This window comes from Oncorhynchus mykiss, chromosome 23 (genome assembly GCF_057628025.1).
Source record: "Oncorhynchus mykiss isolate SJ-2025 chromosome 23, ASM5762802v1, whole genome shotgun sequence".
Taxonomy (NCBI): domain Eukaryota; kingdom Metazoa; phylum Chordata; class Actinopteri; order Salmoniformes; family Salmonidae; genus Oncorhynchus; species Oncorhynchus mykiss.
The window spans coordinates 23,509,731-23,531,141 of NC_143044.1; the positions used below are offsets into that span (position 1 = coordinate 23,509,731).

The 21,411-nt window shown below is 43.0% G+C and overlaps 1 protein-coding gene and 1 long non-coding RNA gene across 2 annotated transcripts; both read left to right on the forward strand.

Annotated features, from left to right (window-relative positions):
* Positions 1 to 5,113: 5,113 nt before the first annotated feature.
* LOC110502609 (inorganic pyrophosphatase) lies at positions 5,114 to 21,249 on the forward strand. The gene is made up of 11 exons (XM_021580784.3): positions 5,114 to 5,297; positions 6,123 to 6,187; positions 15,090 to 15,143; positions 16,025 to 16,144; positions 16,304 to 16,390; positions 16,743 to 16,869; positions 17,183 to 17,310; positions 19,622 to 19,707; positions 19,972 to 20,047; positions 20,234 to 20,273; positions 20,903 to 21,249. The coding sequence occupies exons 1-11, from the start codon at positions 5,237 to 5,239 to the stop codon at positions 20,932 to 20,934; spliced, it is 876 nt and encodes a 291-aa protein (XP_021436459.1). The 5' UTR covers positions 5,114 to 5,236; the 3' UTR covers positions 20,935 to 21,249.
* LOC149972547 (uncharacterized) lies at positions 8,640 to 10,816 on the forward strand. The gene is made up of 2 exons (XR_016491006.1): positions 8,640 to 9,699; positions 9,777 to 10,816. It is a non-coding gene; the product is annotated as an uncharacterized LOC149972547 (long non-coding RNA).
* Positions 21,250 to 21,411: the final 162 nt, after the last annotated feature.

A 21,411-nucleotide genomic window follows, 5' to 3' on the forward strand; every position in this document is an offset into this window, starting at 1 on the left:
AGGGGGCAAGTTTTCAGTTCCTTGCCGTACACATCACGGACAAACTGAAATGGTCCACCCACATAGACAGTGTGGTGAAGAAGTCACAACAGCACCTCTTCAACCTCAGGAGGCTGAAGAAGTTTAGTTTGTCACCTAGAACCCTCACCCTTTTTTACAGATGCACAATTGAGAGCATCCTGTCGGGCTGTATCTCCGCCTGGTACGGCAACTGCACCACCCACAACCGCAGGGCTCTCCAGAGGGTTGTGCGGTCTGCACAACGCTTCACCGGGGGAAAACTATCTGCCCTCCAGGACACCTACTGCACCCGTTGTCACAGGAAAGCCAAAAAGATCATCAAGGACAACAACCACCCGAGCCACTGCCTGTTCACCCCGCTATCATCCAGAAGGTGAGGTCAGTACAGGTGCATCAAAGCTGGGACAGAGAGACTGAAAAATAGCTTCTATCTCAAGGCCATCAGACTGTTAAACAGCCATCACTAACACAGAGAGGCTGCTGCCTACATACAGACTTGAAATAAATAAATTAATAAATAGATCACTAGTCACTTTAATAATGCCACATTAATAATGTTTACATATCTTGCATTACTCATTCCATATGTATATACTGTATTTTTATACCATCTATTACATCTTTCCTATTCCGCTCGGTCATCGCTCATCCATATATTTAAATGTATATATTATCATTCCATCCATTTACTTAGATTTGTGTGTATTAGGTAGTTGTTGTGGAATTGTTAGATTACTTGTTAGATATTACTGCACTGTCGGAACTAGAAGCACAAGCATTTCACTACACTCGCAATAACATCTGCTAACCATGTAATGTATCAAGGCGCTGGAGAAGATGGCTGACATTTTATGTGCTCCTAACCAACTGTTGTTTTTGTTCGTTTTTTTTGCGTTGTTTAAAAAAAAGAAGTAATTATTCTATACATAATGTTGCTGCTACCGTCTCTTATGACAAAAAATAACTTCTGGACATCAGAACAGCAATTAGTCACCACAAACTGGCAGAAGCTTTCTTTCCTTTAACGAGTCCAACGAGCCCGATGTGAAGGACATACTGCTTCCTGGAAACAGGCCCAAATCCACGTTATTTGCACGACGAGAAGACGGATGTTACGGTGCGTGAATGAGGACCCAAAAGCGAATTAACTTAAACAGAGCTTCTTTAATTACCAAACATAGGTAGGCTCAGACGGACCGGCAGATTCCGACAGGACAAGACAAGGTTACAGCAAACATGACGACAGTCTGGTTCAGGCATGAAACACAACAAACAAGAATCCGACAAGGACAGGAACAAAAACAGAGAGAGATATAGGGGACTAATCAGAGGGAAAAGGGGAACAGGTGGGAGAAGGGGTGACGAGGTAGTCAAGAGGAGACAAGGAACAGCTGGGGGAAAGCGGGGGAGAAAAGGTAACCTAAGACGACCAGCAGAGGGAGACAGGGTGAAAGGAAAGGACAGAAAGACACAACATGACAATACATGACAACGGAGAAAAAGAGGACGGAGGTCGGGCTGCCTTCTGAGAATTCGTAGGAGATCGAATAAACCCAGACTGCCTTCTGTTCTACTAGCTAACTTGCAATCATTGGAAAATAAAATCGACGCTCTACGAGGAAGATTAAACTACCAATGGGACATTAAAATCTGTAATATCTCATGCTTCACAGAGTTGTGGTTGAACGACGACATTATCAACATACAGCTGGCAGGTTATACGCTGTATCGGCAGGATAGAACAGTGGCATCTGGTAAGACAAGGGGCGGCGGACTATGTATATTTGTAAACAACAGCTGGTGCACAAACTCTAAGGAAGTCTTAAGGTTTTGCTCACCTGAGGAAGAGTATCTTATGATAAGCTGTAGACCACACTATCTACCTAGAGAGTTTTCATCTGTATTTTTCATAGCTATCGACATACCACAACAGACCGATGCTGGCACTAAGACCGTACTTATTCCGCCATAAGCAAACAGGAAAACGTTCATCCAGATGCGGCGCTCCTAGGGGCCGGGGACTTTAATGCAGGGAAACTTAAATCTGTTTTACCAAATTTCTATTAGCATGTTAAATGTGCATCCAGAGGGAAAAAACTCCAGACCACCCTAGACCTCTAGACCAGCCTAGACCACACTAGACCTCTCCACACACAGAGACGCGTACAAAGATCGCCCTCCATTTGGCAAATCTGACCATGATTCTATCCTTCTGATTCCTGTTTACAAGCAAAAATTAAAGAAGGAAGCACCAGTGACTCGGTCTATAAAAAAGTGGTCAGATGAAGCAGATGCTTAACTACAGGACTGTTTTGCTAGCACAGACTGGAATATTTTCTGCGATTCTTCCAATGTCATTGAGGAGTCCCCACAGTGACTGTACGTACATACCCCAACCAGAAGCCATGGATTACATTCGCACTGAGCCAAAAGGTAGAGCTGCCACTTTCAAAGAGGCGGACTCTAACCCAGAAGCTTGTAAGAAATCCTGCTATACCCTTCGACAAAGCATCAAACAGGCAAAGTGTCAATACAGGACTAAGATCGACTCGTACTACACCGGCTCCGACGCTCGTCAGATGTGGCAGGGCTTGCAAACTCTTACAGACTACAAAGGGAAGCACAGCCGCGAGCTGCCCAGTGACAACGAGCCTACCAGACGAGCTAAATTACTTCTATGCTCGCTTCGAGATAAGTAACATTGAAACATACATAAGAGCATTAGCTGTTCTGCACGACCGTGTGATCACGCTCTCCGTAGATGTGAGTAAGACCTTTAAACAGGTCAACATTCACAAGGCCTCAGGGCCAGATGGATTATCGGGATGTGTATTCCGAGCATGCACTGACCAACTGGTAAGTGTCTTCACTGACATTTTCACCCTCTCCCTGTCTGAGTCTGTAATACCAACATGTTTCAAGCAGACCACCATAGTCCCTGTGCCCAAGAACACTAAGGTAACCTGCCTAAATGACTACCGACTCGTAGCACTCACGTCTGTAGCCATGAAATGCATTGAAAGGCTGGTCATGGCTCACATCAACACCATTATCCCAGAAACACTAGACCCACTCCAATTTGCATACCGCCCAAACAGATCCACAGATGATTCAATCTCTATTGCACTCCACACCTGGACAAAAGGAACACCTATGTGAGATTGCTATTCATTGACTACAGTTCAGCGTTCAACACCATAGTGCCCTCAAAGCTCATCAATAAGCTAAGCACCCTGGGCCTAAACACCTCCCTCTGCAACTGGATCCTGGACTTCCTGACGGTCCGCCCCCAGGTGGTAAGGGTAGGTAACAACACATCCACCATGCTGATCCTCAACACAGGGGCCCCTCAGGGTTGCATGCTCAGTCCCCTCCTGTACTCCCTGTTCACCCATGACTGCACGGCCAAGCACGACTCCAACACCATCATTAAGTTTGCTGATGACACAACAGTGGTAGGCCTGATCACCGACAATGACGAGACAGCCTATAGGGAGGAGGTCAGAGACCTGGCCGTGTGGTGCCAGGACAACAACGTGATCAAGACAAAGGAGATGATTGTGGACTACAGGAAAAGGAGGACCGAGCATGCCCCCTTCTCATCGACAGGGCTGTAGTGGAGCAGGTTGAGAGCTTCCAGTTCCTTAGTGTCCACATCACCGACAAACTAACATGGTCTAAGCACACCAAGACAGTCGTGAGGAGGGCACAACAAAACCTATTGCCCCTCAGGAGACTGAAAAGATTTGGCATGGGTCCTCAGATCCTCAATAGGTTCTAAAGCTGCACCATCAAGAGCATCCTGACTTGTTGCATCACTGCCTGGTATGGCAGCAGCTCAGCCTCCGACCACATGGCACTACAGAGGGTAGTGCGTACGGCCCAGTACATCCCTGGAGCCGTGCTTCCTGCCATCCAGGACCTCTATACCTGGCAGGGTCAGAGGAAGGCCCTAAAAATTGTCAAAGACTCCAGCCACTCTGGTCATAGACTCTTCTCTCTACTACCGCACGGCAAGCAGTACTGGAGCGCCAAGTCTAGGTCCAAGAGGCTTCTAAACAGCTTCTACCCCCAAGCTGTAAGACTTCTGAACATCTAATAAAATGGCTACCTAGACTATTTGCATTGCCCCCTCCCCTTTTACTCCGCTGCTACTCTCTGTTAATATCTATGCATAGTCACTGCATAATAACTCTACCTACATGTACATATTACCTCAATTACCTCGACTAACCGGTGCCCCAGCACATTGACTCTGTACCGGTACCCACTGTATATAGTTTTGCTTTGTTATTTTACTGCTGCTCTTTAAATTCTTGTTTCTTTCATTTATTTTATTTTGTATTCTTATTTGTATTATTAAACTGCATTGTTGGTTAGGGGAATGTAAGTAAGCATTACACTACACCTGTTGTATTTGGCGCAAGTTATTTGATCCTGGCCTGGTCTGTTTGGTCTGCTTTGCAAGCGTTTCCAGATGTCTTGCGATGTTGCACCAAACAATTGGCCCAGCATCGTCCCGGGTTTGTTCTTAACTGACTTGCCTAGTTAAATAAAGGTAACGTTTTGAGTGTGGCAACTCAGAACCTCAGTTAAAGTTTGCATATGTTTTTTTTGTGTAGAGCTTCCTAATGGTTCATTGATACTTTCCAAGTGGTAAACCCAGACCGTTCTTCAACGAGATTCCAGTTAATAATCACAGAGTTTCTGACTTCCGAGTTGTCTTGAACGCAGCATCAGGGATGATAGACGAGTTTCCCACTAGTAATTACCAGTTGGAGGGGCATTTAGGTGGATTTTTCACAGTCGTATGTGGTAAATACCACCTTCCCACTCGGTTAAGGACACAGCATAACATTTTGTTTGTGATGCTGCGTTAATAGGCAACTCAGATGTGCTAGTCAGAAATAGAAAACGCAGAATGGAAAACTCGTTGTAGAAAGATAATACCCAATTGAAAGGTATCAGAGTCAACCAAATAGAAAGCTCAAAGCAAATAACTAGGTTTATTTTAACTCGGAGGTTCTGAATTTTGATAGCCCGTGAACACTCCATCATGCGTTTATGATTATTCATTATGCGCAGTTGCAGCACACTTTCTAAGCTTTCTGTCTAGAAATGCGCATGTGCGATACAGTTCTAGGTGGATTTATTTGCAACACTCAGTACACTAGCCATCACTGCATCCTCGGCAAGAGCCCAACACAGACTTAACATGAGCTTCACAGTCGAAGAGAGGGGAAACCCCAATACATTGAGCTATCGTTTGTTTTTCAGTAAGTGTGGTCCACTTTTTAATGGAAATATAGCTTAAGCTAGCTTAGTTAATAGCTAGCTATAATACGGCAAGGGTCGAGTCCATTGTGGATTTGCCGGCTTACTAGTGGGATCGGGCCCCACCTCCCACTTATTTATTAATTTTGCGTTGTTTGTATACTCCTAAAGTCAAGTTCAAGTGTAGATTTCACAGGTATTTGCACCTAGTTAGGATCGTTGAGTATATGCATACATCAGCGCTTTGACCTTTGCTCCCCATTTGAGTTGAGCAGACATACAGTAACTAGCAATTGCATGGACCAGTTTTGCCGGTTTGCTAGACATGAATTTGCCTTACCGGTATCAAGATCCAATTCAGCTGTTTTAGTGTGTTAAAGTTATCCTGTCATTGTGGTATTTCTGACATTAGTTAGCTAGTCTGCTGGTGTGGAATCCCCAAAAATCGCGATAATATTAGTTAGCTAGTCTTGTTGGGATACCACACCAGTAACCTCGATAAATCATATTTTAGCTATAGTACGTGTGGGTTACGCCCAGTTTCTAAGATCAAGACTATGCATTAAGACCTGTCAAACAAAAGGTGTTTCTCATGTAACCAGTGTTAGCCTGAATGTATCATTGTTCAAAATGTGATGTAGCAGTTTTTCAAATTGGTTGCGTACAGTGCCGCCTTTATGATTGCGCATTTAATTACCATTACACTGGGGGTTAATTGTATCATGTGTAAGTGTATGATTTCTTACTTCCATACATTTACACACACTAAACTTAAAGGTCACTCATAATATCCCATTCTCATGATGTATGTCGTCTGTTCTCTGTAGAAAATGCTGATGGAAAGTATGTCTCCCCGTTCCATGACATACCTATGTATGCTGATGAGAGCCAGGTATGTCACATTTATCCTGCTACAACGCCTCATTACATACCACACACACACTGAATGGAGATGGGATATCAATTCAACTGCTTCTTTATAGAAAGATACCCACTTAGTCTAACTTTTGACTCATGGTTAAATCTGCAATATTAATCTTTTTGGGTGACCTGAACAAATGCACATAGAAATGTGAGTTGTAGATCTGTCATTCTCATTTAAAGCAAATCTAAGAAGTGGTATATGTTGTTTTTATGTTCTCTATTTCTATGCTTCTCATTCTTAAGTTTCATTTTTGCATCTTTTACTTTCGGTTTTGTACACCAGCTCAAGCAAACATATTAAGTGGTGCAGCGGTCCAAGGCACTGCATCTCAGTGCTAGAGGCGTCACTACAGACCCTAGTTTGATTCCAGGCTGTATCACAACCGGCCATGATTGGGAGTCCCATAGGATGGAGCACAATTGGCCCAGCGTCGTCCGGGTTAAAGGAATAGATGTATGGAAAGCAAATCAGCTATTTGGGCAGATTTGTTGCCATTCAAGACCGTTTTGCGTGGCTGATTGGGCTGCACTACGAGTCGATAGTAAGCCGGCGAGGTGTTGTGCTTCCTAATGGGTAACATTATTATTGTGTCGCCGGCAGTAGCTACGTGGAATTGTATTTCAAGTAGGATAGCGGAGTACACAATAAATAACTAATATTGATAACTAGGGTTGCAAAGGGTCGGAAACTTTCCGGTAAATTTTCCATTGGAAGTTAAGCCTGGGAATTTTGCTTAAATTCATCAAAAAAGTTAGCTTATAACAGTGAACCTATTATGTGAGATACACATAAGGCAATTCTAGGTCTTGTGGCATATTTTGGTTAAACTATCCCCAATTCAATGGAATTGCAACCCTCTGCATGCACACTGCATTCTTCCATCACATGTACAGCTGATTCTCAGTCTTGCACATTAATTGAGATGCTTTGAGCCCACACTACTACACTGTCTGAGCTAAGGACTACATGCTTTCTGGTAAGTTTTGATTACAATACTGTGTGGGGTGAATATACACTGCTCAAAAATATAAAGGGAACACTAAAATAACACATCCTAGATCTGAATGAATGTAATATTCTTATTAAATACTTTTTTCTTTACATAGTTGAATGTGCTGACAACAAAATCACACAAATTATCAATGGAAATCAAATTTATCAACCCATGGAGGTCTGGATTTGGAGTCACACTCAAAATTAAAGTGGAAAACCACACTACAGGCTGATCCAACTTTGATGTAATGTCCTTAAAACAAGTCCAAATGAGGCTCAGTAGTGTGTGTGGCCTCCATGTGCCTGTATGACCTCCCTACAACGCCTGGACATGCTCCTGATGAGGTGGCGGATGGTCTCCTGAGGGATCTCCTCCCAGACCTGGACTAAAGCATCCGCCAACTCCTGGACAGTCTGTGGTGCAACGTGGCGTTGGTGGATGGAGCGAGGCATGACGTCCTGCACGGTGTTGGGCTGTAAGCACAACCCCCACCTGTGGACGTCGGGCCCTCATACCACCCTCATGGAGTCTGTTTCTGACTGTTTGAGCAGACACATGCACATTTGTGGCCTGCTGGAGGTCATTTTGCAGGGCTCTGGCAGTGCTCCTTCTTGCACAAAGGCGGAGGTAGCGGTCCTGCTGCTGGGTTGTTGCCCTCCTACGGCCTCCTCCACGTCTCCTGATTTACCGGCCTGTCTCCTGGTAGCGCCTCCATGCTCTGGACACTACGCTGACAGACACAGCAAACCTTCTTGCCACAGCTCGCATTGATGTGCCATCCTAGATGAGCTGCACTACCTGAGCCACTTGTGTGGGTTGTAGACTCTGTCTCATGCTACCACTAGAGTGGCTGCATCGCTAGCATTCAAAAGTGACCAAAACATCAGCCAGGAAGCATAGGAACTGAGAAGTGGTCTGTGGTCCCCACCTGTAGAACCACTCCTTTATTGGGGGTGTCTTGCTAATTGCCTATAATTTCTGCCTGTTGTCTATTCCATTTGCACAACAGCATGTGAAATTTATTGTCAATCAGTGTTGCTTCCCAAGTGGACAGATTGATTTCACAGAAGTGTGATTGACTTGGAGTTACATTGTGTTGTTTAAGTGTTCCCTTTATTTTTTTTGAGCAGTGTATTTTATGACATACATGATTTTTTTGTTAACTAGTAAATATCCTACAGCAAAGTGTGTTTTTAAATCATTTCTAACTTAACAATTTCTGCTAGTTAGTTTTTGCTACCTTGTGGGTTTTAACTTGCTTGAGCCTGCTAACTGAGTGTTAATTCACCTGTTTCCATACATGTTTAATTTTAAAACATGTATCTTACAAAGGAGTTGTTTTAATCTAACTGCTTAAGTATTTATCTGTACATGGAATTGTATTTAAAAAAAACTTTTTTTTTTACAATTATATCATCTTTACAGGAAAATGCCATTGGCACTCTGATGTGTGGAGACATTTCACTGCAGCTAATGTAGAAGGAAAAGCTGTGTACATTTGCAAATACTGTGCCAAATCATATGTGAAGAATGCAACAAAGATGCAGAATCAACTGGCCAAGTGCATAAAGTCCCTCAGCGCTTACAACAAACAATCTCTGACAAAAGTCCCTCTACTTCATTCGAGGTGAAAATGATGAATCCGATACCTTATCGATAGCAACAGCTCATGGTCCTCCTGAAATCAGTAGTTTTTTGTCTCAATGGAGGAACTGCTGATGAATGTCTTGCTCAAGCTGTGTATGCAACTGGTTCACCTCTGATGCTCACAGGCAATGTGTATTGGAAGAGATTTCTGAATGTTCTTTGCCCAGCATACACCCCTCCAACCAGACATGCTTTATCTACTCATTTGCTGGATGCAGAGTTCAACAGTGTTCAAGTGAAGGTCAAGTGAATCATAGAGAAAGCAGACTGTATTGCAATCATCTCTGATGGGTGGTCGAATGTTCGCGGGCAAGGAATAATCAACTACATCTCTACCCCTCAACCAGTATTTTACAAGAGCAGACACAAGGGACAACAGACACACCGGTCTCTACATTGCAGATGAGCTAAAGGCAGTCATCAATGACCTTGGACCACAGAAGGTATTTGCACTGGTGACAGACAATGCTGCAAACATGAAGGCTGCTTGGTCTAAAGAGGAGTCCTGCCCTCACATCACATCCATTGGCTGTGCTGCTCATGCATTGAATCTGTTCCTTAAGGACATCATGGCACTGAAAACAATGGATACAGTCTACAGAAGAGCCAAGGAAATGGTTAGGTATGTGAAGGGTCATCAAGTTATAGCAGCAATCTATCTCACCAAGCAAAGTGAGAAGAATAAGAGCACCACATTGAAGCTGCCCAGCAACACCCGTTGGGGTGGTGTTGTCATCATGTTTGACAGTCTCCTGGAGGGGAAGGACTCTCCAAGAAATGGCCATATCACAGCCCCTTCAAGAGGATCCTCCTGGATGATGTATTTTGGGGGAGAGTGGTAAGTAGTTTGAAACTCCTGAAACCTATAGCAGTATCCATTGCACATCCTGTCTGACGTTCAAACTCTGCTTGCAGATGTAAGAGAAGAAATCCGTACTGCCCTGCCCACTTAACTGTTGCTCCATGCAGAGGAAACTTCAGTTCTGAAATACATCAAAAAGCGTGAAGACTTCTGCCTGAAGCCCTGCGAACATGTTGGACCCCAAGTATCCTGGCAAGAGCATTCTGTCTGGTACAGAGATCAACAACGCCTATGGTGTCATCACTACAGTGTCTCGCCACCTTGGCCTGGATGAGGGCAAGATTCTTGGCAGTCTGGCAGAGTACACTTCCAAGCAAGGGCTTTGGGATGTAGATGCAATATTGCAGTCGTGCCAACATATCTCATCAGCCACCTGGTGGAAGGGACTTTGTGGATCTGAGGCTTTTTCCCCCGTTGCCTTCAAATCCCACAAACCATCAGCCGCCTCAGTGCGCAACTGGTCCTTGTTTGGGAACACACACCAAAGCACGCAACAGGCTGACCAATACAAGGGTTGAGATGGCCATATCACAGTCTGCCGATATGGACAGCCCCATCAAGAGGATCCTCCTGGATTATGTATTTTGGGAGAGAGTGGTAAAGCAGCCTGAAACCTATAGCAGTAGCCATTGCACAGATTGAGGGAGACAATGCCATCATGTCTGATGTTCAGACTCTGCTTGCAGATGTAAGAGAATAAATCTGTACTGTCCTGACCACTTCACTGTCGCTCCAAGCAGAGGAAACTGCAGGGTTGAAAAATTGGCCACCCGGGCAAATTTGACCCTTTTTGAGCCTGACAACGAGCCATCCTCAACAAGATTGGAAAGTGATAGTGAAGATGTGGCCTCAGAGTCTGATGTTCAAAAGGTGGACATTGAGGAGGTCTAGGGAGAAGACATGGAAGCCTGAGAGGGAGACAACCAAAGCTTTAGTTTCTAGACTATCATTTTACAGATGTATGTTGGAAAGGTTTTTGGGAGATGCGATGGATCATTGGGGATCATTCGATATTCCCTTTCTTTTGTTGTTCAATGAAATCATTCCATGTGAATATTAATCTCATTTAATTAAAGTTACATTTGTAACTAAATTGTTTTTTTGACTTCTATTGGAAGGATTGAATCATTTGCAATTATGTCTAGTTATGATAAGGTAAAAGGTTTATGTTTCTGTCTCCATATATGGTAAATATATCCAATGCAAAAAACATCTACATTTAAATGGTATTAATTTGCATATATTTCCATTAATTCCCACAAAGTTTCCACCTCTGAATATTCCCCAAAATGTTCAACCCTATTGATAACCATCTAGATGTCACCTTGGTTACATACATACATGCATGCATACATACATGCATACATAGTCAACTACTCAATGGTGAGGGCCTGAACAGCAATAATACAGTAACCACACCGGGACACAGTGCCCTTTGCTCCCGCTCGACGAGTACCTAATAGCCAATATCATGGTGACAGTCATAGTAAGCACACACATGCAACGCATGAAACAACAGTACACCCATCATCAATCATTTTTAAAAACTAATAAACAGTCGTCAGTTTTATAACAGAAAATATACAATTATGTGTGAAACTAACAGTGAAATATGACTCGTCCTCGGACTTAAAAACAGAAGTCCTGACTCTCATGGTACGGTAGTTCAATATATAGTAGTTGCCTGGGGAGAAAACTACTGGTGGGGAGTGGACTCCAAAAGTATCAAATCCCTGACTCCTATTTCTGGGTGTCAAGCTTCGACTCTTAAGATTCTGTATTTTTTGCAACGGATAATTTTTTTCCCGTGGTCTACTTGGAGAACACAAACTCTCATCTTTCACAGCAAAGAAAGACCGAGCTAGCAAGGGGAGAGATGGATGGGAGGGGCACAGCCAGGCATGTCGGCCACCAGGCAGACATTCAGAACAGTGCATTGGTAATCAAAAGATCTAGGCTATAGGCTATCGCAATGCTATGTTTCGCAATTTCTTGGATTACAAGGTCTTGAGCAAGTTCATTTAAGTAGGGGCTATCAGTGAGTATGCTGAGCTATTCTACACGTAACAGACCAAAAACAAAACACATGAGTTTTTCATAGCGAACAGAAAGGGGAGTAGGTGAGTGAGAGTTCGGATCGGGGCAGGCAGAGAGACGCTCAGAACTGTGAGCACAGGCTATACCAGTGGTTCCCAACTTTTTTTGGTTACTGTACCACTAACTGAATTTTGCTGTGCCCGGAGTACCCCTGAAGTACCCCCTCATGTACATTTTACCAGTAAGCTTACGGTCTCATAAGTTCAAGTACCCCCTGCGGATAGGACAAGTACTCCCAGGCCAGGGATCCTAGAACCACTGGGCTATACTGTATCTTGGTAATCTGTATGTATCATCCCATAAGATATCGCTTAAATAGTATTTATATATTCAAACAAAATGGGCCTTTTATAGGCAAATGGGCAGCATCATGCTCATGTCAGTCCTCTTGAACACGTGTTGTCTTCTAGTAGGACTGCAATATATGAGATGGTGTGTGTGTGTGTGTGCGCGCATTCGTTTCTTCGTGTTTTGGGAGTCGAGCAAGAGTCGACTCCTGCGACTCTACCTACAGAAGTCAGAGCTGACACCAAAAATCCTGAAGTCATTCACCACAAAAACATCTCAATCAAAACCGTCTAACCTATAGTAGAGCGGTCTCGATACACCCACTACTTTCCTTTCGACACACCCACTCGCGCATTCACCAATGAAAATGAAAATATATTTTACAGCGGTTTAGATGGTACAGTGACTCTACACCAGGTATTCCCACCTGGGTACGGGGGTACGCCAAGTAAAAATGTGATTACATTTCTATTTTCCAACAGGGCTATACATTTGGGTGAGGTTTTCTCGCCTGAGTAGCCTCGTTTCACTGCCTAAAATGAAGCCATCTAGTGTTCAGCGAAATAACAACACAATGTCAAATAGGTAGCTTAGACAGGTAGCTTAGTCAAATGTTTTATTTTATTTAACTTTTATTTAACCAGGTAGGCCAGTTGAGAACAAGTTCTCATTTACAACTGCGACCTGGTCAAGATAAAGCAAAGCAGTGCGACACAAACAACAACACAGAGTTACACATGGAGTAAAACAAACGTACAGTCAATAACACAATAGAGAAAAAAAAAAGTCTATATACAGTGTGTGCAAATGGCGTGAGGAGGTAAGGCAATAAATAGGCCATAGTAGCAAAGTAATTACAATTTAGGAGATTAATTAACACTGGAGTGATAGATGAGCAGATGATGTGCAAGTAGTGATACTGGTGTGAAAAAGAGCAGAAAGGTAAATAAAAACAATATGGGTATGAGGTAGGTGGATTGGGTGGGCTATTTACAGATGGACTATGTACAGCTGCAGCGATCGGTTAGCTGCTCAAATAGCTGATGTTTAAAGTTAGTGAGGGAAATTTTAAGTCTCCAGCTTCAGCGATTTTTGCAATTCGTTCCAGTCACTGGCCGCAGAGAACTGGAAGGAAAGGCGGCCAAATGAGCCGCTGGCTTTGGGTATGACCAGTGAGATATACCTGCTGGAGCGTGTGTTACGGGTGGGTGTTATCGTGACCAGTGAGATGAGGTAAGGCGGAGCTTTACCTAGCATAGATTTATAGATGACCTGGAGCCAGTGGGTCTGGCGACGAATATGTAGCAAGGGCCAGCCGACTAGAGCATACAGGTCGCAGTGGTGGGTGGTATAAGGGGCTTTGGTAACAAAATGGATGGCACTGTGATAGACTGCATCCAGTTTTCTGAGTAGAGTATTGGAAGCTATTTTGTAGATGACATCGCCGAAGTCAAGGATCGGTAGGATAGTCAGTTTTACGAGGGTATGTTTGGCAGCTTGAGTGAAGGATGCTTTGTTGTGAAATAGGAAGGACACTACAGTGAAAATGGTTAACGTTGTTAAAGCAAGGCCCCTGAACTCTCGTGTATTTTCTGCACAATGCAATGATATGGGCAGCGACCATGTAACGCTTTTACAAAATACAGAAGTGCGCTGGTTATCAAGGGGCAAAGTATTGACACGTTTTAATGAACTGAGAGACAAGCTTAAATTTCTTTACTGACCCATCATTTTCACTTGTCTGACCGCTTGCATGATGATGAGTTTCTCACACGACTGGCTTATCTGGGTTATGTTTTTTCTCGCCAGAATGATCTGAATCTAGGATTACAGGGACAACTCTATTCAATGTGCGGGACAAAATTGAGGCTATGATTAAGAAGTTGGACCTCTTCTCTGTCTGCAAGAACAACACACAGGTCTTTCCATCATTGTATGATTTTTTTTTGTGTGTGCAAATTAACTCAAACTTAAGGACAATGTCAAATGTGATATAGCGAAGCACCTGAGTGAGTTGGGTACACAATCATGCAAGTACTTTCCCGAAACGGATGACACAAACAACTGTATTCGTTATCACTTAGAATTTTAGCAACCAGGAAATGCTAGTGGTTTCTGCATACTGCACCTTTAACGATGTCATTGAGTTATTGTATCTCCATAGCATTCGTGGTTGGAATTGTTTGTAATGTATTCATTTTTGTTCCCTATGCGTGTGGGAGAGTAGGAGTACCGCTAGTAATGTCAGTCTGTTTGTCAAAGCAATGGTCTTTACCACTTCAACACTGAACTCTTTAATCATTGTCTTATCTCTCTGGAGTAATATATCAGAGTTGGATGGCCTTTCCTTTCCTCCAACATAGCCATAGGCATAAATAAATTATTGCTGGGTATATTGATATCATGGGACACAAGTATGAAAATGTATTCACTCACTACTGTAAGTTGCTCTGGATAAGCACTTCTGCTTGGAAATGGGGGGGGATTTAAGATACTCTTTGAAGAGGTATGGTTTCAGATGTTTTCAGGGCAGGGGCAGGAACAGGGACTCTGCTGTCCTAGCTTCAAGGGGAAGCTAGTACCAACATTAGGGTGCCAGGACAAGGAAGAGCTTGGACTGGGCTGAACGGGAGCTGCCCTTCCGTAGGGGTGGGAGGGCTAAGAGACCAGAGGTTGCAGAACGTAGTGCTCGGGTTGGGGGTGTAGGGTTTGAGCATTGCCTGGAGGTAGGGAGGGGCAGTACCTCTTGCTGCTCCGTTGGCAAGTACCATGGTCTTGTAGTGGATGCAAACTTTGTCTGGTAGCCAGTGGAGTGTGTGGAGGAGGGGGGTGACATGGGAGAACTTGAAGGTTGAACACCAAGCGGTCTGCAGTGTTCTGGATGAGTTGCAGGGGTTTGATGGCACAAGTGGGGAGCTCAGCGAACAAACATCTTTGTTTACTACTAATGAAGTATGAGTCATTGCTTTCTTCTCTTTCAGAACATTTTCCATGTGGTTGTTGAAGTACCAAGGTGGACAAATGCAAAGATGGAGGTAGGTTCACCTTGATTGATTTTTATTAGCCAGTTAAAAACAATACATACTGTCTTCAGAAAGTATACAGCCTTATTCTAATATTGATCAAATATTTTTCCTCATCAATCTACACACAATACCCCATAATGACAATGTGAAAACAGGTTTTTAGAATGTTTTGCAAATGTATTAAAAAGAAAAAACATACCTTATTTACATAAGTATTCAGACTCTTTGCTATGAGACTCGAAATTGATCTCCGGTGCATCCTGTTTCCAATGATCATCCTTGAGATCTTTCTACCACTTGATTAGAGTCCACCTGTGGTAAATTCAATTGATTGGACACGATTTGGAAAGGCACACACCTGTCTATATAAGGTCCCACAGTTGACAGTGCATGTCAGAGCAAAAACCAAGCCGTGAGGTCGAAGGAATTGTCCGTAGATCTCTGATCCAGGATTGTGTCGAGGCACAGATCTGGGTAAGGGTACCAAAACATTTCTGCCGCATTAAAGGTCCCCAAGAACATAGTGGCCTCCAACATTCTTAAATGGAACAAGTTTGGAACCACCAAGCCTCCCTAGAGCTGGCCGCCCGGTCAATCTGAGCAATCGGGGGAGAAGGGTCTTAGTCAGGGAGGTGACTAAGAACCCGATGGTCACTCTGACAGAGCTCTAGAGTTCCTGCGTGGAGATGGGAGACAACCATCTCTGCAGCACTCCACCAATCAGGCCTTTATGGTAGAGTGACCAGACGGAAGCCACTCCTCAGGAAAAGGCAGCCTGCTTGGAGTTTGCCAAAAGGCACTTAAAGACGTGAGAAACAAGATTCTCTTGCTAGTCAAGCAAAATAAGACACAAAAGATAATTCAATAATGTTTGGCTTTTCTACTTCCAGATTGCAACCAAAGACCCATTGAACCCGATCAAGCAGGATGTGAAGAAGGGGAACCTACGTTACGTCGCCAATGTTTTCCCCCACAAAGGCTACATCTGGAACTATGGAGCAATACCTCAGGTCAGACAGTCACCAAACTGCACATGGTCTGAAATGCAAGTACAGGCTTGCGACTGTACAAGACTTTTGGCATTCCAACATAATCCTTGTAGTGTGTCACTGTTTCTGCATTCAAACATTACTGTGGTATTTGACTGTGGTATTTCTCTTTCTCGGTAGACTTGGGAGGATCCCGGGCACAAAGATGAAGACACTGACTGCTGTGGTGACAATGACCCCATCGACGTCTGTGAAATCGGTACCAAGGTACAGCACTTTATCTTCTAACTACTATTAACCTTTTGGAGCCTTTTTTAAGATCTTGATATTTTTTCTTCCATTCAATCTCTGCCGTTCCTACATGCTTAAGGTGTCATTCAAAGCAGCTTTTCGTCACCTAAGCAAGGAGTCCAATTTCAAGAAAGTATGCCCGCCAATTTAGCTGGGTTTGTTACATCATCAGCTGCCTATACAGATATTGTGTTATGAGCTTTGTTTATGGTTGCGTGATGAAATGCACTTTCCTTCAGCATGTGATCTGCTTTCTGACCATCATTGAAAGTGACCAATATCTTACTTTTCTATGCTGTACTGATCATGAATCTGCCTCCTCCTCCAGGTGTGTTCGCGTGGGGAGGTGATCAAGGTGAAGGTACTGGGGGTTTTGGCCATGATCGACGAGGGGGAGACGGACTGGAAGGTCATAGCCATCAACGTGGAGGACCCTGAAGCTAAGGACCTGAATAGTAAGCATTGGAGGAGCTAGATGTGGACTAAACAGAGAATCCCTAATATAACAGGCCATTCCTTAATAGTGCCCATTTAGCCAAGTCACTGCATATAGTAGTATTGGAATATGATTGCTCAAGTGAAGAATGCGATGATTGAACAATCCCCCCCCCCCCAAGTGTGTATTCCTATTGCCACAGTCATCTGCAAGTGAAGAATGCAATGCATCTATGTTTTCCCAAATGTGGGTGTGTGGCTGCGTGCATGTGTGTCTACTGCTATTGCCACAAGTATTTTCCCTCACCCGTCACCCTATCCTGTGAACCTCAGACATCGGTGACATCCAGAGGCTGAAGCCAGGTTACTTGGAGGCCACCGTGGACTGGTTCAGGAAGTACAAGGTACCAGATGGGAAACCAGAGAACCAGTTTGCCTTCAACGGAGAGTTCAAAGACAAGGTATCCATCTTGTACCCCATACACAGGAGTTTGTGTTCTGTAAACTTTTGGCCCCGAGCCAGAATGGCTCATCTCCTGTCTCTGTAGTATTTGGCAAGGTATTGTAACCTTGAAGTTGTCACAGCCTTGTTACAGTAGCTACATCCATCCTCATCAACATACTTTTAATTCATCTATTTACCTTGTACCACATCCACCCTCATCTACAACAGATTTTTCAATCTAGATACAGTTGAAGTCGGGAAGTTTACATACACCTTAGCCAAATGATTTAAACTCAGTTTTTCACAATTCCTGACATTTAATCCTAGTAAAAATTCCCCGTCTTGAGTCAGTTAGGATCACCACTTTATTTTGAGAATGTGAAATGTCAGAATAATAGTAGAGTGATTTTATTTCAGCTTTTATTTCTTTCATCACATTCCGAGTGGGTCAGAAGTTTACATACACTCAATTAGTATTTGGTAGCATTGCCTTTAAATTGTTTAACAAACATTTTGGGTAGCCTTCCACAAGCTTCCTACAATAAGTTGGGTGAATTTTGGCCCATTCCTCCTGACAGAGCTGGCGTAACTGAGTCAGGTTTGTAGGCCTCCTTGCTCGCACACGCTTTTTCAGTTTTGCCCACAATTTTTCTATAGGCTTGAGGTCAGGGCTTTGTGATGGCCACTCCAATACCTTGACTTTGTTGTCCTTATGCCATTTTGCAAGTACGCTTGGGGCCATTGTCCATTTGGAAGACTCATTTGCGACCAAGCTTTAACTTCCTGACTAATGTCTTGAGATGTTGCTTCAAAATATCCACATAATTTTCCGCCCTCATGATGCCATCTATTTTGTTAAGTGCACCAGAGACTCCTGCAGCAAAGCACCCCCACAACATGATGATGCCACCCCCGTGCTTCACGGTTGGGATGGTGTTCTTTGGCTTGCAAGCCTCCCCCTTTTTCCTCCAAACATAACGATGGTCATTATGGCCACACAGTTCTATTTTTGTTTCATCAGACCAGAGGACATTTCTCCAAAAAGTACGACCTTCGTCCCCATGTGCAGTAGCAAACTGTAGTCTGGCTTTTTTACGGCGGTTTTGGAACAGTACGCTTCTTCCTTGCTGAGCGACCTTTCAGGTTATGTCAATATAGGACTTGTTTTACTGTGGATATAGATACTTTTGTACCCGTTTCCTCCTGCATCTTCACAAGGTCCTTTGCTGCTGTTCTGGGATTGATTTGCACTTTTCGCACCAAAGTTCGTTCATCTCTAGGAGACAGAACGCATCTCCTTCCTGAGCGGTGTGACGGCTGTGTGGTCCCATGGTGTTTATACCTACGTACTATTGTTTGTACAGATGAACGTGGTACCTTCAAGTGTTTGGATATTGCTCCCAAGGATGAACCAGACTTGTGGAGGTCTACAATTTATTTTCTGAAGTCTTGGCTGATTTCTTTTGATTTTCCCATGATTTTAAGCAAAGAGGCACTGAGTTTGAAGGTAGGCCTTGAAATACATCCACAGGTACACCTCCAATTGACTCAAATGATGTCAATTAGCCTATCAGAAGCTTCTAAAACCATGACATCGTTTTCTGGAATTTTCCAAGCTGTTTAAAGGCACAGTCAACTTAGTGTATGTAAACTTCTGACCCACTGGAATTGTGATACAGTGATATATAAGTGAAATAATCTGTCTGTTAACAATTGTTGTAAATATTACTTGTCATGCAGAAAGTAGATGTCCTAACTGACTTGCCAAAACGAACGTTTTGTTAACAAGAATGTTGTGTAGTGGTTGAAACACTTAGGTTGGAGTCATTACAACTAGTTTATGTAAACTTCCGACTTCAACTGTTCATGGATAGTTGTTTAGCCTGAATGTCAGTCTGTCTGCAATAGCCTTGTTAAATGTTGCGTTGTTGAATGCAAGAAGGCTAGATTGCGTTCGCCAGATAGAGGCAAATTCAGTTTGTTGCACAAGAACTGACATTTTTTTAGAAAGACCCATAGGGTTGTATTATCCTGTTGCAACATAGTATGTCCCTGAGGATGCGATAACCTTTTTACAATATACAGTGTCCAATGAAGTTCAATACAGGCTTGTTTGAAAGTGATCGGTTCAGCTAAAATACAGAAATGCGTAGTGCTGTTTTCACGGACATAGATGAAGACTATCCTGGACTAAAATGCACTCACATTTGGGATTCTCCATTGAGTTTGCATTTTCCAGGAGTAGGCTTTATCTGTCTGGAAAACCACCCCAAACTGGATGTTTCCTTGCCCTACAACAACCTCAGCTCTGTGTTTCCCCTTCTCAGGAATTTGCCATTGAGACAATCAAGAGCACCCATGGCTTCTGGAAGGCACTTATCTCTCAGAAGACCAACTCTGGAGGACTCAACTGGTGAGGAGAGCATACACGATTTGCAATCCTTGTACAGTAAAATACCTCTAAAACTGGCATTTGTTACAGTCCCATCATCTTAAAATCATTACTGTAAATTAAATCAATAATTAAAGGCCCAATCCGTAATTCTAACATGTAAGCCCTGCCACTTAATTTGTGAAATTAGACCTTACTTCTGAAGAACAAGCAAAAACTTGTTTGAATCTGAATACAAAATGAATGAATACCTGACTGATGTGACCTTTTTCTCCAATCCTGCAGTAAAAACACGTGTGTGTCGGCTGGCGACAGCCCCTTCTGCTGCTCCACGGACGAGGCCAAGGCTGTCATAGAAGGGGTCAGTACCGTCTGCTTCTCTATGGCTAGTTTCTAGAACTTCAGGGTCGGGTCAGACCTGTCTCCTTTATGTGCCGTGCTCCTACATGCCTCTGCTGTGGTCAAACATGTCTAGCATATACATTTATAAATTGCTCAATCAGACCATCCAATTATGTGTATTTATTTATGTTTGGATTTTTTTTAGACAACCCCTTGTGGAACCGAAGATCCTATCCCCTGCTCAGGTAAGTCTCTTTAAAACAATTTTTACCTCAAGATTGTGAAACGTTTACTATGAATCTACTTTGTTTTATTGAATATTGTGAAAATGTGTTGGACGGGCGCTGATAATGCAATTGTTATTTGGTTATTCTGCCTATTTGCTTGAACGTATAATAAAAACAGATCTAAATGAATCAACAAAAATGAAATAACTCCCATAGTTAATAATGATCCTTGCTATGATCATATATTTACGTATTGGATCCTGCCTTGACTCTGATATTTATTTGACATATTGGAAACCTCCAACTCTTTATGGTCACTTTATGACCAACCTGGAATGATAGGAAAGGACTGCATGGTTGTACACACGTATTTTATTTTATGACGGTCAATTCCATTGCTATTCAGGAAGTAAGCTAAGATTCCAATGAAATTTTTCGTCAGTGGGGAAAATTAGAATTTCAGTTTACGTCTTGAATTGAAATGGAATTGACCCAATGGATTCATGTGAATTCACTGGGGTGGCAGGTAGCCTAGTGGTTAGAACCAGGTAGCCTAGTGGTTAGAGCGTTGGACTAGTAACCGAAAGGTTGCAAGAAAAACTTGACTTACTCTGTACACATCTAATCATGTGATTTTCTATTTCCAGTGGATAAATGGTTCTACTATGAGAAGGAGTAACTTTAAGATGAAGACTCAATGGACCAGTGTCTCACCTGTTTAGCAAGTGTACTTGAAGATCATAGACTTAACGACAGTTAGGGGTGTGGCTGCGAAAGAATAGACTCTTCTCCATACTCTGAAGATAAGAGAAGATTGGGCAAAAAGAGTGAAATAATGTCTGAGGAAATGTGTTGTTACTGTTATTTAACAAACGTCTCATTGGAGATGTGCTGTCGAACAGATAGTACTGGTAGTGTGCTTCCTATAGCTAGCAACTCATGTACTGTATGGGATCGTAATTCCTTAAATAAAGCTTTATCTGTAAAACAAAAATACTATGATAGTTTTGTTGGATAATGTAAAAACAAATTGTAATAACTTTCAATTTGATTTTGTCTGACATTATTTTGTAGGAAGTTGTACTCTGTTACCCAGCTGACATTTAGATGAGGGCTGATTTGGTTACCTTTGCTTGTAATGTTGTGTTCTACTGCC